The sequence below is a fragment of the Ixodes scapularis genome, unplaced genomic scaffold, assembly GCF_016920785.2.
Source record: "Ixodes scapularis isolate PalLabHiFi unplaced genomic scaffold, ASM1692078v2 PGA_scaffold4__175_contigs__length_147842914, whole genome shotgun sequence".
NCBI classification, from domain to species: Eukaryota; Metazoa; Arthropoda; class Arachnida; order Ixodida; family Ixodidae; genus Ixodes; species Ixodes scapularis.
Window position 1 is genome coordinate 45,871,126 of NW_024609879.1, and position 15,527 is coordinate 45,886,652.

Genomic DNA, 15,527 nt, shown 5'->3' on the forward strand with positions numbered 1-15,527 from the left:
TAATTACAAACCATAATTACTTCTTTCTGAATTGTTTTGTACTTGTGTTTGTGATCGGTAGATATATTACTAAGCACGCAGCAACGTGCATTATTGCACACCAACCTGAATAACGGAATGAGAACTCAAAGGTGTATTATGTGTCATTTTAATGCGGCGCGAAAAGTACTGGAATCAAAGAAACATATTTATTAGGAAAACGAATTAGAAGATTAATCTCATAGCAAAATTTGTTAAGCAAGTTAAATATATTTACGCCTTGTAACCTCGTTTCACTCGAGCTTACCAATGAACAAAAGGTTACTTCAGTCGACGAAACATATACAACTGCTACTAAGTTGGATTCCTACTAGAACATTTCTTTAAATCTGATATGGAGCCACGGATTGTATAAACATAAAATAGGTTTAAACCTACTCTAATTTCTCCCCAAATATTTCAATGAGATAAACAGAAAAGTTTACTAGCTGATTGTTCTGCGGGTTACGCTAACGTAGAAGCAAGAACTTAAAAGAAATAGAGGTATTAACAAAATTAGGTAATGTTTAATATATCGATTCAAATGGTAAATTACTACTCGTTATACGTATAACAAGATATTTGTATGCGGTTTATAATCGATTGTATTTGATTTGTTACCGGTCATTTTGTTTTTACAGTAGTTGAGTGATTCTTTCTATAGTACTATATGACATCTTTTATTAACTTATGTTTTTGGAAGTTTAACATGTCGACCTCTGTCTTTTTTCTGCACTACGTGAGTAAGCTAAGTAACACACACTTTCTTTCTTGATTTTTGCATAAATCTTCCTGCCTTATATGTGAAGATAATTTTATGCAGGAATGTGTCAACTAGGTATGTTCGCGGTAGAGAGTACCACGAAGCTAACTAAGTGCAAAAAGGACTCAGATACAAAATATCTTGGTGTAACGTAGTGTGAAAATTAGAGGCAGAAGTTATACTTTACAACTGCGCGATAAAATGGCCTCAGGCTTATAACAGATGAATTGTTATAGTAAGGCTGAAGAATTATGTTGACTTATCGATATTTGAGTAGAAATTCAAATGACAAGAAAGAGCCTATTTGTGGTAGGACAAATGTGTTTTGATACTAGTGTTTCAGCCGCTACATAGAGAAGGGGGACCAGTGATGGTTTAAAAGTGGCGTTTAATATCCATCTGGCGGGTACGCCTGCCCGGAAGAAGAACGGCGCGCCACGCAAGAAATGGCTCGTGCTTTGGGATAGTCGTCTCATTTCTGGACGGCGCTAATATCAAAATATATCCTTAATAGCCTTCGTAAAATGGTTATGTAGGAACAATTCTAGAAAGCTGCGAGTAATGTGATGTTTAGCAATAACATTGACAATAACCCCCGACAGTCCTATACAGGATGTTTTTTTTTAGCTGCACAAAATTAAAAAAAAAAAAGGGAACGTGAGATAGAGTAATTTGAGCCCTGGGGAAGTGTTAGCGGCCATGGCGGCCTCTAGAAAAAAGGTGAAATTGGGTAATTAGTTTGGTAATTTACTAAAATGTTTTAACTAACTTTTTTTTAATTTTTCACTTGAGGGCACCTAATGCATCTACAGGATTGAAGATCGGCCACAGTATGGTCTAGCCGTGTCCTCCAATTTGGATATAAAAATTTCTAGTAGGTGCTACGGGGTCGAGAAATGTCACTTTGATAAATAGCGTCGAACCGAAACTAAACACGAAAGAGCGCCTGTAGAGTTATCGCTCCGCCCTTCCGGGCATATGATTCGTCATTATCACAGCCGGTTCCACTTGCTTAGGCGAGCCAGCCGCGATAATGACAAATCGCGTGCCCGGAAGGTCGGAGCGATAACTTTACCGGCACTATTTCCTGTTAAGTATCGGTTTGACGCCATTCACTAAAGTGACATTTCTCGACCCATAGCGCCTACTAGGAATTTTTTTTATCTATATTTGACGACACGGCTAGAGCACACTGTGGCCGATCTTCAATCCTCTAAATACACTATGTACCCTCAAGTGAAAAATTAAAAAGTTAATTAAAACATTTTTGTTAATTAGCTAATTACCTAATTTCAACTTTTTCTAGAGGCCACCATGGCCACTAACACTTCCCCAGGACTCAAATTACTCTATCTCACGTGGCCTTTTTTTGAACATTTAATGCAGCTAAAAAAAAGAAAAAAAAAACATTTTGTATAGTATACTGTAACCTCCAAATGAAAGAATGATTAATAAGAACACAAATGGTTCCGCTATAACAAATTGCTCGAAGGCGTTGAGGAAGTACAATAAAAATAAACAAAAGAGTAAGACTGACGTCATCTCCGCCACTGTACTTCATGCTTTTGCTTATCTTGGTAAGAAAAATTTCAACTTCTAAAATCGATTGATTATTGCCTGTTGATTACACTTGTGCAAAACTGGGCGAATACCTCCGCTGCCAAATTTTAAAATAGGGGGCTAGTTGTTTTTGTTTTTTTACATTTTTGAGAAACTGAGGCAAATACTTTAAGCGCCGAGTATAAGAACAAATGCGGGATATTTATTCTCTGTTCATCTCACTTGTCCGAGACCAGGACGAATACCTCAGCTGCCGAGTTTGAAAATAGCGGGCAAACGGCTTCTTGTTAATCATACCTCTGTTAAACTGTAACTAATATCTTCATTGCCGAATAAGAAAAAAAAAGAAAAGGTTATCTATTTTCTGTCGATCACAAAATATCTTAAAATCTTGGTAGTTCGAAAGCTCGAAAATCACGGCGTGGCAGTTTGAAACCAAGGACGATCACGATCCGAAAGAACCGAAACGAAGACGAGCGGGAGACCGTTTTCGGCAACGAGACGTCACGGACACAGTAAGGACACGTCAGACAAGACACCCAGACGCCCACGTGGCGGACACGTGGCCGAACACCCACCTGTCCTTGTTCTCCTTCGACGCCTGTCAGGTCCCTCCACTCCTCGATGGTCTGCGCGAGGTCGATGGTATTCATGGGCACCTTCACCTCTCCGATCTGGTCGTGCTTGGAGAAGCGGTCGAAGTCGAAAATTGCGAACACCAGCGTTTTGGAGGTGATCTCGGCGTAGGGAACCTGCGCACGCGATGAGCCGATAAGTAAATACCGAGCAACATGTCCGTGAAGTCGGCCAAACTAACGGACGCGAAGCTGCGGTTACTTGCGGGAAGGATAGTGTCTTTTCTTCCGCGTATAGTTGTCTCGCGACGAAGAATCGCACGACGCCTGCCAGAAATATTTGTAGACAAACACGCTGATTGCCCAAGCAGCACCGATTTGGGCCAAGCATTGGCCATTGGCTGGCGATAGTCTTTTGGCCAATGGCCAATGCTAGGCCGATGGCTGATGGTCAGTGGCCATTGGTCAACGGCCAGAGAAAGGCTATTCACCGGCCAATGTCGGGCCATTATGTGGCCACTGGCCAAATGACCACGGTGAGGTATTGGCCAATGATTAGCCAAATCTGTGCTGCTTGGGTACAAACTAGCCCGCGTTCAACCGCAACAGGTGTGGACACTGCATCGCTTGAGCAGAAACATGATTCACGCGAAGGAAGGCGTCTGCACATGCGCGGCGTCGACAGCACCGCCACCACAGCGGCGTGACGTGAGAGCTGCCACCTGGTGTACACCTGACGTATCAGATGAAGTTGAGCTTACTCTGTTCTTTGTCTTATTTGCGCACAATCCTCGTAAAATTCTCCCCTTCTACCTAGTATGAGCAGAAATCGAGCCAGATGTTAGGGACACGTTTCTCGTATATCGATGACATGTCGGTGGACCGCACATTGTTTTCAACGGTTCAAACTATTTGAAGATTTGTCCACCTGACAATGTTTCGGGCGCGCATATTCGCAGCGTGCGAAGGAGACAACCGATTGTGTTGGTACTCTCCTCCTATGGTTGCGTCACCTAAAAGAAGTTCAAGGCCGGGTGCAGATGGGGCACGAGTACTGCGTCATCGTTCGGCTAAGACTCGTGCTCTCGCTGACTAAGCACGAGTCCCAGCCGAGCGCTGACGCATCACTCGGGTCCAATCAAGGACTAACGAGGACTCCGGCCTTGCTTAGGTAACGCGAAAAAATCAACTTCGTTATTTAAAAAGTGTTGAGAGCAAGCGACACTACGTGCGACCAGGAGCCTATCTTCTCTGTGGTCCCTCGCTCCATTGATACAAAGTTGCTCTTTTACGAAGGGACACTTGAGGAGAGAAGAAGGTGAGAGTATGCGGGAGCGTCAGAGCGTTTTAATCTGATTGGAATGATTGTTGGGTGAACCCAAAGGCATACTGCCTCTAACCACTACATCCCTGCAATCGTATACTCTAGAAAAAATCCAAAGATTCTTTGACACCGCTAGAACTCTTTCAGCTCATGAAGGATGGTTTTGCCTCAAGCACTATCGACCCCCTGGCGCACTAGAATGGCAACTGGGTGATGAAGAACTCTTTAGCATAAAAAAAAGTGATAAAATTTTATAGGAACTTTTTGAAGCACTATTTTAGGGGGTGCTTAAAAAGACGTCTTAGGGCTCAAAATATAGACGAGCCGAAGAACCCCTAAGCGTTCTTATACGACCAGACTTTTTTAGACTGTAGCGAAGAAGAGCGACGTCTGCTCCTCGAGCTGTGCCTCGAGTTCAAACGCCGGAAGCCGGCGTTCGGCGTTCGTACGCGTTCAAACGGTGAGCAGAGAAGAAACCAGCCAGCCTTTTTTTCTATACCCACGATCCTTTCAATCAATCGGAGCTGGACGCACTGATGTCTCCGCCCGCCCTTATAGATCCTCCTCTCCCTTAGTTTCTCTCCGTATTGCGACGTGACTGGGGCGCTGACCTCGAAATATAAGCCCCGTTTGAGCCATCTCGACCGAGCGAACAAAATCTCTTTCATCCAAAGATATCCATCGCGAGATAAATATTGCGTGAGAATCTTTCCGTTTCAAGAAAAGTGCATCTTGTGACATACGTATAGCTTATGCGTGCAATTATTTTAAATTTTTTTTAGGTTCCGCGTTTTTGAAAGAGCCTGAATAAAACAAAAGGCTTAATATACCGGCGATATTTAAAGCCGGTTTTCATTAAGCTATTTTTCTTCTCTGGGTTTATTTTCACTCATGTAAAAAGCGACTGTTCAAACATTGTTGCACAACGGCGTATGACTACGGTACGGTATTGAAAAAAAAAGTATTTAAATTTTAGGCGATTAGAAGGTAAAATACGTCGACGCAAAAATCTCTAGAGGTCGCCTATTAGTGCGGTACGTTGCGAAATGGTGGTTTCCTGAGTAAAAAATAAAATTGACTCTACTAAGCTACACCTGACAGTATAGTCACACGTGCAATGCGTTTTTCTGGTCAGTAAATTTCGGTACAGTTACTTATGTACGTTGTAGTTGTGGTAGGCGATGTAGTTAAAAAAAGGAAATATAGAGGCAGTCGTGGGTGTCCCGAAACTGATACCGCAACTTACGACGACGTCGCTATTGTCACATGGGCACTTAGGCCAGTCAATGTGAATGAGGCGTGCTACCCGCGAAAAAACCCTGGTGGGTAGTGGAAACCAAAGATTCTCATCTACCAATTCAACGAGATCCACAAAACTTGCTAAGTGAGAGATCCCACCAAATGTAGCAGAGGAAGGTCACGTGACCATGTCACGTAAACTCCGCTAACTCGCTAAAATCGCCTTTAGAGGACGTGATCACGTCCGCTAAGTGGCGGCGAGAACAATCATACGACCACCATTCTACTGATGACTTCACTTTACCAGCATTCACTACATTTGGCAGGGGAAAGCACCATCTGCCAAATTTAGCGGACATGTGGCGTTTTCTCGCAACGCTGGAAAGTACGCATAGTCCATTTCACATTAAATAAGACCGCTGGTTAGAGTCATCATAATGTAAGCTAGAAGTTCGACTGGCGCTAGTGTCTATGCGACTTTCGGGGTTCGTTTTCTAGATTATTATAAGCCTTTTGTTATGAATAGAGTACAGCTAGGTGGATGCGATTCATTTTGATATGTTAAAAGGATTTGATAAAGTCATTCATAAACTGCTCTTGCATACATTTTTTTTTTAAAGTGTTTCTTGACAATTACGTAACTAATTCAGGAGCTATTCGTCTTTTCGCTCAAACACTGTTCGGGTTGTCGACTGTTACTTTCAGCGTTTATTTTGTTTTCCACTTCAGGTGTACATCCAGGATCAATTTTGGGTCCTTTTTTGTGTTTTTAACGTTGCAAATGACATAGCGTCATGTGTCAAACATGCGGAGCTGCTTGTATTTGCAGATGGAATTAAGGTGTTTGAAAGTGTAAATTATCTTATCAACTGTGATACCATGCAGCATGATTTGGCACGCATTTAAGAGTGGTGTAATCATAACCACATGCTGCGTAGTCCTATGAAAACATAAGTGATGTCCTCGTGCAGACGCCATGCATATCTTAGGTTTTACATATCATTTTAATAGAAATCCGATAGAACGAGTTTTTTTTTTTTTAGGAATCTTGGCGTGTTCATTGGTTGTGTTTTGACTTTTTCTTCTGTAGTGGGCCGTTCAATGGGAGTGTAGGGAATCGTACCGCGGTTGACGAAGCATTTTCGAACGCCCACTGCTTGAAACAGCTTTTTAATTCTTTAGTTATTTCAAGTCTTGTATTCCCGTTTGTGGTTTGGAATTCATTATGGCTAACTCAGGCTCTAGCCGTCGAACATGTGCAGAAAAGTCTTATTCGTACTTTATACGACAGACGAATTGGACGGCGCGCTTATCATAATTACGAAAATTTACTAACACATTTTTCGTCGAAGCTTTTATCAAGCAGGACTGCCCCCAATTTAGCATTTCTGCACAGGACTGTGAATGGTATAGTCACTAGGAGATTCGTCTCAGCTCCTTCGCGGAGTCAATTTCTATGTTTTGCTTTCGCCCTGCAAAGCATTTAATTTGTTTCGATGTTCGTTCATCATATCTACCTTTACCACTCTCTCCTATACAGACGCTACATAACAGCATTATGCCATCTCGCATGGACATATTCACTATTAATTCAAGGTATCACCATCAGCTGAATGAGCATGTGCTCATATCATAGTTTTTTTTTGTAGTTATTTTTTGTTTCGTACTGGGTTTGTGTGAATATGCGCGATTACTTTTTCTGCTTCGTGTTTGCGTTTGTGCACCCAAAAGAAGGTCGTCTGCTCGTTTTGGGGCGCCAGAAAAGTAAACATTATTATTATTATTATTGTTAAGTAGGTAGCAACATTTCTACTTTAACCGTGCTCCTCTGCATTCTTACGAAAAAACGCGCCTGGATTTTTTATCTTCGCAACAAAAAAAAAAAGAATATAGATCACTTTTGTTATTTCGGTTGTAGCGGATAGTATGTACCTTTATTATCATTGCAAAAGTTTAACTGATTTAGCTACAGTATTTTTCTTTACCAGTGAAGATGTTAATCTTCGCTATATTTAAGGTCCAAACGTCTGTTCCATTGCAGGTGTCTAAAAACGAGCGTCGAGTCTAAGCAAAATAAATATCGAAATGATTGTAGAGTATATTAAAGGTTTGGCAGCATTCCGGTGCCGGTTATATATTGCTAATACGTTAGTCTTGTTAATATAAAAGTGACCCCATCGCGCGTTTTTACGAGCGGTTAAAACAGTATAAATGTAAGGCAGAAATTACGTGGGTTAAGAAAAGTGTTTAACTTTATTATTTCCCATACCGGGGCGCTTTTAACGGCACTTTATGTCTGGCGTCTTCCTATTTTCAAGATCTTGAGCGTGCGGGTGATGCTTTGAATACAGAACAAGCATCTTCGCACATATTCACGAGCAGAAAGAATAAATCAATAATTCTTTATTGCCAATCGGACTATATTACGTGGACTTCAATTCATTTAGATTGTCTACATGCACAGGCAGCTACTGATCCAGTGTTACTGCGCACTTCTCCCCGTCTCTCTCGGTTTTTCAGATGCCTTTTTTTCGCTTGGCACGTATATCCTCATGCTGAAAAGCGTCGACGCCTTGTTCCTGCAAACCGTGTCCGACAGTGCACTCAAATTCATGTACGAAGCCGTTTTAGCGCCGCTTATGCGATCAATTTATAGAAAAATGCCGTAACCGACCAATTATTTTGTCTGCTTGACAGAAATGTTCCAGGCTGCCTACTAGTAGATGCGGATTATTCCTGATGTTGGCTCTGATAATCGAGCGCAAGAGAGAAAACGCACAAAAAAGTGTCTGTCTGCGTCAATTTGCAACACCATACTATAGCGCTAGTTGAACCTCTAGCGTACATTATAATAACTTTGTGGACCGCAGCCGACGCTACGACAAGTGGAGCCGTGTTCAAGCAGCGCCCAAAGTGGTAATACTAAATCAAGTATAATACTAAACTTTTAGTATTACTTGATTGCCTTCCCCGGGTCGTCGGCTGCGGTGCGCTACTTAAAACAAATAATTTGGAGTTCAGAAAGTATGTCGAGGATACCTTAAAGTTGAACGTCTCGTTGAAGACAGGGTTGAGGGTCTTGCGGTGGACCTTGGTCTCGTACTTCTTCTTTTTGTCCGGCAACAGGTAGACCTTGACGTAGGGGTCGGACGTGCCGGACATGTCCAGCCCAGGCAGGTCTTCTGCCTGGATCACTGTCACGGCCAGCTGCGAGCGGGGACAGAGTTTGAAAAAGGTCAGGTCACGCCACTCGCGGTAGAAAAGTGATTCTGGCAAAATGAAAATACAATTGTCTCGCATAGGAGTAACACTAAGCTACGACATGCGTCTGCAACCTTTAAAAAACCTCAACTATGAACGGTGACTGAGATCTTAAGAAGCGCAGGTTGTGACATTATATGCTTATTGCTGCATGATTTGCTCTTCGGCCTTTCCATCAGCCAATGCCGCGCGTTTCTAAAATTCTTAGTGATGTTCGTCTCAAGGGGGATTCGCTCGCAATTTATTTTTAGCCTTTCCCTCATAGATGGCGCAATTTGTTTCCGGAACAAACGAGTTTTTCGCCGCTGCGCGTGCAAGTCGGGCGGTCGGGGCGTGCTCGGGCCTTGGGCTGTTTGCCGCCGATCTAGGCGAGCCAGATTTTGTTTGCCCGGCTACGGTGGCTACACTCTCAAGAAAAAAGGGTGTCGAAAGGTGTATTCTTACACCCTTTGTCCCATATAATACACCCCAGAATTTCAATTCAACGTACAGCGACCTACAGTCGAACATTGGTCCCGAAACTTTACGAGGGGCTTGATAACCGTGGGGTACAATATTTTAAATAGCTAAAATACGTATCCAAGACCACATAAAGAAAACACCGAGTTTTTACAGTAGGGCCAAGAAAACCCGGATTATATTTTTCGTGTTCAGTAAAACGTACATTAGCTATTTTATTAAGTTGTACCACACGGCTATCAAGCCCCTCGTAAAATTCCGGGCCGTCTGTTCGACTGTGGGGTGCTGTGTGTCGAATTGAAGTTTGGGAGTGTATTACATGGGACAAACGGTGTAAGAATACACCTTTTGACACCCTTTTTTCTTGAGAGTGTATAGTGCCACTAAATCAGCTACTCCTCAAAGTAACGTCACTTGATTAAATTGTGGCTTAAATCATAGTTTTCAGTTATCTGAAGCTTTATCTAAGATCACAGGAAACGTTTTTCCGTCCTCCACAGATGTTTACGAAGTTCGCGACAGAGCAAACCACTATACATGAGCTTCCTCACACCGAATCTAATTGGGTTTGTCTGCATGGTTATACAGCCTAGAACTTGGTCTGCTTCAACGGGCAACGAGTATCCAAGCCGTAGATGAGAAATTTAGCGACTGAAGTAACACCCCTAGCCTGGTGTCTTTAAGCTGCATCACGCAGTAGTGATATACGACCTCACGCCGGTACGATGCTCATCCAGATCGAAACGGGCAGGGGTTGGGATTGAACCCAGGCTTCTGTGTTCTGCAGCGCGAGCTTTCGCTCCACGTGCTCCGAACTGGTGCACGCGGCCCATTCGGCCATCGATCCTTCCTCACCGAATCTCATGCTAAGGAAGTCGCACTTTTTGATCGTGACGATCGGAAGTTGAGTCTGCTCTGCACAAGCACCAGAATTGTGGCGCCCACAACAATGTCGGGGAAAGAGTACCGATATTCTAAGCGCAGCTCATTGAGTGGCTCTAGATGGCAAGAAGGAGAGGTGTCGGCATTGGCGCACGCCAGAGGGAGCAGCTGGTCTGGATGCAGCGGTGCCGCTGCTGTCGACACTGAGATGCGGCGTCCGCTCGCGTCCACTGGGATTCGGGTGCTTTCTTGCTCCGTGAGAATCGCGTGCGATAAGCGCTCGTTTAACTACCTTTGAAAGTTAAACTACGTTAATTTTGGACAGGAAGGAAGCTAGAATTACGTCTACCATAGCCTCCTATATAGTGACAAAGCCTGGCACATCACTACGAGAAGCGGCCGCCGAAATGGAAAAGGTGGAGCGGCAGACAACGGATGAGAGGAGAACCATGTGATTGGCGCCCGCTGCGGCGAGACGCCGAAACACACTTCTGCCGAGCGCACAAGTCTGTTTCGGTTCCTCGCCGCTGCAAAAGGTGTGCGCTGACGTTCAGGTTCCCCGAGAAATGACTCTTTGATGATTTGTGCTACCAGACCTTCGCGCTCCAAAACTGAGACCGGGCACTCTATGGCTCGGTCGTCGAACTGCCAGGCTTTGTGAGTATAGAGGAGGCTATGGTATGACGTAGTGATACTGTGACCATGCGCAATGCCTCCTCAAACCCGTGTTCCATCCTTTCACTTTGAAATCCGATGCTGCAAGCAACGGCAGCGAGCGATCCAAGCAGAGTGATCCGGGGCTCCAATCGAGCTTGCTTTCTGTCATTTCAAGAAAAGTGAAGACTGCACGCGTGTACAGATTTAAGCCGCGCTTAAGCTGCGAGAGTGCTCAGACGCCAATAGCTTTACTCATTGCCTCTTATTTTACGGGACGACATCGGCTTCGTGGCCACAAAAAGGGGTTTCAAGCAAACGGCGCGCGGCACGTGCCTTTTGCTTGAGATCGGATGCGGCCGAGATTGCCTTTGCCGGAGAACCACGAGCGTTAATCGCCGTCTAGAGGATGGTTTGGAGACAATCCGTGTACGTAGTGATGCCAGGGCAACGTGCAATGCCTCGTTAGCGCTGCCGTGCGCCTGCCTTTCACTTTCAGGACTATAGACCCATTTCACATGGTGAAATGGGTCTATAGTCCTGAAAGGATGTGACGATATTTCACATCTTGAAATATCGTCACATCCAGTATGGGCAAAAACATTGTTTTGCCGTCGCCATGCCAATAGAATACATTTAGGATATAAGTGCAACCGTCATCCATTCTCGTTTTGTCTTGCCTTAATTGTTTCACTATTTGCAGGTGGAAATGCTTTATTAGTTTTTCGTCGCTCATGCCGGATAGGCCTGCCAGGTGGCTGGGGACGAGAGTAAGCGAAAAAGGTCTATAGACTGTTGCAAGCATGGTGCCCCGAGTGGTGCCCCATGAGCGCAACCACGTGTATCTTGCGCATGAGCGTAGCTTTGGTAAGCTTGAAATTGCAAGCGATTTTCCGCACTAGCTGGTCTGTGGTGGCGGCTTGCAGTCGTCTATATGAACGTGGCCGATGCTGCGAGCTATTCCAGAGACAGCCGATCCAGCACCACCTGACCTAGAGTTCCGGGAATCACAAGGCAAACCCGGACAGTCACATCCCCTGAGTGCTTGATTAACTCTGATGGCTTGCAGAGTCCGCATGATACATCTAGGTTATTCACGTATGCCATTTTTTATGTTTGCTGACTGTACGGACTTTTACATCTCTCGGCACCATGATCGCCGCCATACTTCACTTCATCGTTACAATAGAAGGTCAGATAATGGCAATGTTAGAATTCTACTTTGTACTTTTTTCCAGCATAGACTTTTGTGAAGGCTCTTCATTGCCCGTTTCAGTGGCTTGGTATCTCGGTGAGACAAGAGAAAGTCAGCAATGGTGGCTGTAATCTGACGCGTGTCTAGAGTGGCTATGTACTCAACGCTCTATTTCACACTAAGTGCGAGCAAAGCCGAGGGCACATGCCGGGTGTTTCTTTGGCCTTCACTGACGTCACACCAGCTGCCATTGTGGTGGCCTTTTTGCTGAGCACGCAACTTTTACAGCGCAAACAGTGTATGAGCGCATTTTTTAGAGCGCAGCTCTTAGGGGCCCGTTTCCGGCTTGAGCGGCGTCGGCGTCGCCGTCGCCGTCGGCGTAACCAAGGTCATCTCAAGGTCACGGGACCCCCAAGGTCACCCCAAGGTCACGTGACCTCTCCTAAGGTCACCTCAAGGTCACGTGACCCCCAAGGTGACCCCACGTGACCCCCTGAAGGTCACGTGACCCCAAGGTCACCCCAAGGTCACGTGGCCCCCTCCCCAAGGTCACGTGACCCCCGGGGTCACGTGACCCCTCCCAAGGTCACCCCAAGGTCACGTGACCTGGAGGGGTCACGTGACCGCTCCAGGTCACGTGGCCTGGAGGAGCCACGTGACTCTGGAGGAGCTCGGGGGGTCACGTGACCCCCCCCTCCCGAAGTCACGTGATCCTTCGAGGTCACGTGACCCCCCCTCCCCGAGATCAGGTGACGTGACCCCGCTCAGTACCCTTCCCTACTCCTCCTCAAGAGCTGCGCTCCAATTCGGCGTTACAGGGATTTGTAAACGGCTTTCATTTTTTTAAAGAAGTAGAATGCACATCGGCACGGTTGAAGGACCTTAGGTGCAAACCACGCATAGCCCAACCCCACCGAACTTGCGTTCCCTTGCTTTTTTGTGCTACCCGATTCCGTACAAATAAAAAGCTGATTTGGATAACCATATTTACGACTGTCACAAGAGTAACATCAACACGCGCTTTGGTTCACACACGCACGCACCGAACGAGAAAAAAATTGATATATTGTTACAGATATAGATACTTAGTTGTAAAATAACCTGAGCTCTCACGTTGATATACGTCTTAGCGCATGCTTTTTTTTTTGCAAACATAAGATGGGCCTGAAAATGACCGAGATGCTAAGCGGGCGAAAGAAGTAGCAAAGTCAAACTATAGCGCTGTGAGCCTAAGTACCTGGATACAATGATCTTACAAGGGCCCGCAATCACTGCTGGCGAACGCGCGGGACAAGTACGACGAGATCCCGAGCGAGTACCACACAGCAGTTCAATTTGAGGGGCCGCTCCATAGCCGCTCATTTCGGTGACGTCGCATTTGAGTGCCGCGCCGTCAATAGGCCCCTTAATAAATTACGCCTTTTACGGTTGATGTGAAAATACTACAAAGGGGCGTGCGGAAAAGTCACCATAAAAATGGCAAGTCTATCAATTCCATACAATCCCTCCAATGTAACTTATAACTTATAAAGTTGCCAAATGTATGGTGTTTTTGTGTTTCTCTGCGCACGCCACTTTGCGTCACTTTAGTATGACCTAAAGAGGGCGTAATTTTTTAAGGGGTCTGTCGCTTCTAAGGGTCGCACGAGACACGGAGATCGTGCACTTGCTTACTTCTTTGATCATTTGACGTGACTTGCCCGACAAACACATCCAAGGGCTTTACGCAGGGCATGGGACCACTCGGTATGACCTAGGGACTCGGTGAGCTCGAGGTCACGCAGCACGTTCTTATCTCTAAATTGACCGCATAGGTCGTGGTATCTAACGCGGTGATTCTACATTTGAAAGTGAAACCGCGTCGCGCGGCGGCAAGGCATTGCATGTTACCATAGCATCACTACGTCACGGATCCGTTGCATATCATTGATCCTTTTTTCTTTTTTCGTGGTGCAGCCGACAAACATTTACACACAGGACACAATCTCGGCATGGTGTTAGTTGAGTCAAGCCTCCTATATACTGACAAAGCCTGGCAGATCGCCACGAGAAGCGGCCGCGGAAATGGAAAGTGTGGGGCGTCAGAGAACGGATGAGAGGAGAGCTACGTAAATGGCGCCCCGCTGCGGCGAGACGCCAAAACACACTTCTCCCGAGTGAACAAGTGTGGTTCGGGTCCTCGCCGCTAGAAAATCTGTGATCTGACGTCCAGGTTTCCCGAGAATAGGCTCTTTAATGCTCTGTGATACCAGACCGTCGCGCTCCAGATCTGCGACCGGGCACTCTATGGCTCCGTCGTCGAACTCTCAGGCTTTGGGAGCATAGAGGAGGATAGGGTTGAGCAACTGTTACCGCACGTCGCCGTCCGTGGACTCCCGAGAAAGCAATGACAACAGCAACAACAAATGCTCTGGCTTGGAGCATCTAAAGAGCCTGATCGAGCAGTTGGAGGGTTTCCAACTGCTCGATCGGAGTCACGTGGTTTGTTGACAGCGTTTGGAATACGAGCTGCGAGGAGGTGCCAAGAAGCGTTGATGTTGATCGTCCGCAAGCGTACCTGCCCTCCTACCCTCTTTCCTCCTCGCCACGCGAAGACGCCGCGCATGCGCGCTTTGGACCATTCTCCGCACGAGGCGTCCGCTGGTAATTTACAAAGGCTTCCTGTGATCTGAGATGAATCCCTCCTTCAATGCAGGCGCTCCGGGAGCATCTGGTGTTGGTTATTTCAAATAAATTTAACGAAAATTGAGATGTTATGTTTATGTACGCAAATACGCAAAGTTTAGAACATTTAGTCTTTCCGTCAGGGTCTCAGAAATTAAGGTAGGAGACCACAGTGAAAAAACAAACAAGCAACAATAAGTTTGAAACTAGTGACAATGCTTTTGTCCCTAGCATCAAGATTTTTTTTAAACTTTGATTGTTTATTAGCTTGTTTGCGTAGTAACCCTTATTTCAAGATAGGAGACATTTTTAATGCGTACACTATACGCTTTGTCATTTTTATTTTCTTGAGTAATCTCAATTTTAAAATTGCCTCAGAATGTGATCAAAACAGAAATAACAGTCATAATTCTAGAATGAAAAAAAAGGAAAATTCCCCAGCACTTTCAGGGAAAATACAAAGGCTGTACGACCTTCAATATGCCTTCATATTAAACCTTCAAAATAATCAATACTCTCGAGCATTCCTGAAGCTGAGGTTCGTGTAGCCAAATTTGCCCGCGAGTGACCCGCTGGTGAATTAATCCACCAACAAGGCATTGTTAATCATCGAGCATCGTATTATAATTAAACATGGCATAATTAAAAAAGAGAAACACACACACAAAAACGGGATGGCTCCGTCTCCAAATATTCAACGAAAGCTTTTAGCGGAGGCACGAGAGATGGCTCCTGCCGGGCGTCCTAAGCTACCTCACTCCGAAGTATTTATTGAGCTCTTGGGCTTCAGAGCGGTGAGCGTCGAATTAGCATTTCATCGGAGAGACTGTTGACCGCTCCGCGGATCTGACAGAGCTCGGATGAATCGCTTGCCGCATTACCTAAGCCCCACGGGCAATGCTGGGAACGTATACCTACACGCGCGGATCACGC

General features: G+C 45.3%; 1 protein-coding gene across 5 annotated transcripts in view; it reads right to left on the reverse strand.

Annotated features, from left to right (window-relative positions):
- The window catches only part of LOC120836175 (synaptotagmin-1), a 223,001-nt gene that overhangs the window by 34,883 nt on the left and 172,591 nt on the right, over positions 1 to 15,527 (reverse strand). For all 5 annotated transcript variants that reach the window (XM_042293183.1, XM_040211252.3, XM_042293182.1 and 2 more), the window contains exons 5-6: positions 8,519 to 8,686; positions 2,920 to 3,093 (exon numbers count right to left, since the gene is read on the reverse strand). In XM_042293183.1, the coding sequence (XP_042149117.1) occupies positions 2,920 to 3,093; positions 8,519 to 8,686 (342 nt within the window). The remainder of the gene's footprint in view (positions 1 to 2,919; positions 3,094 to 8,518; positions 8,687 to 15,527) is intronic.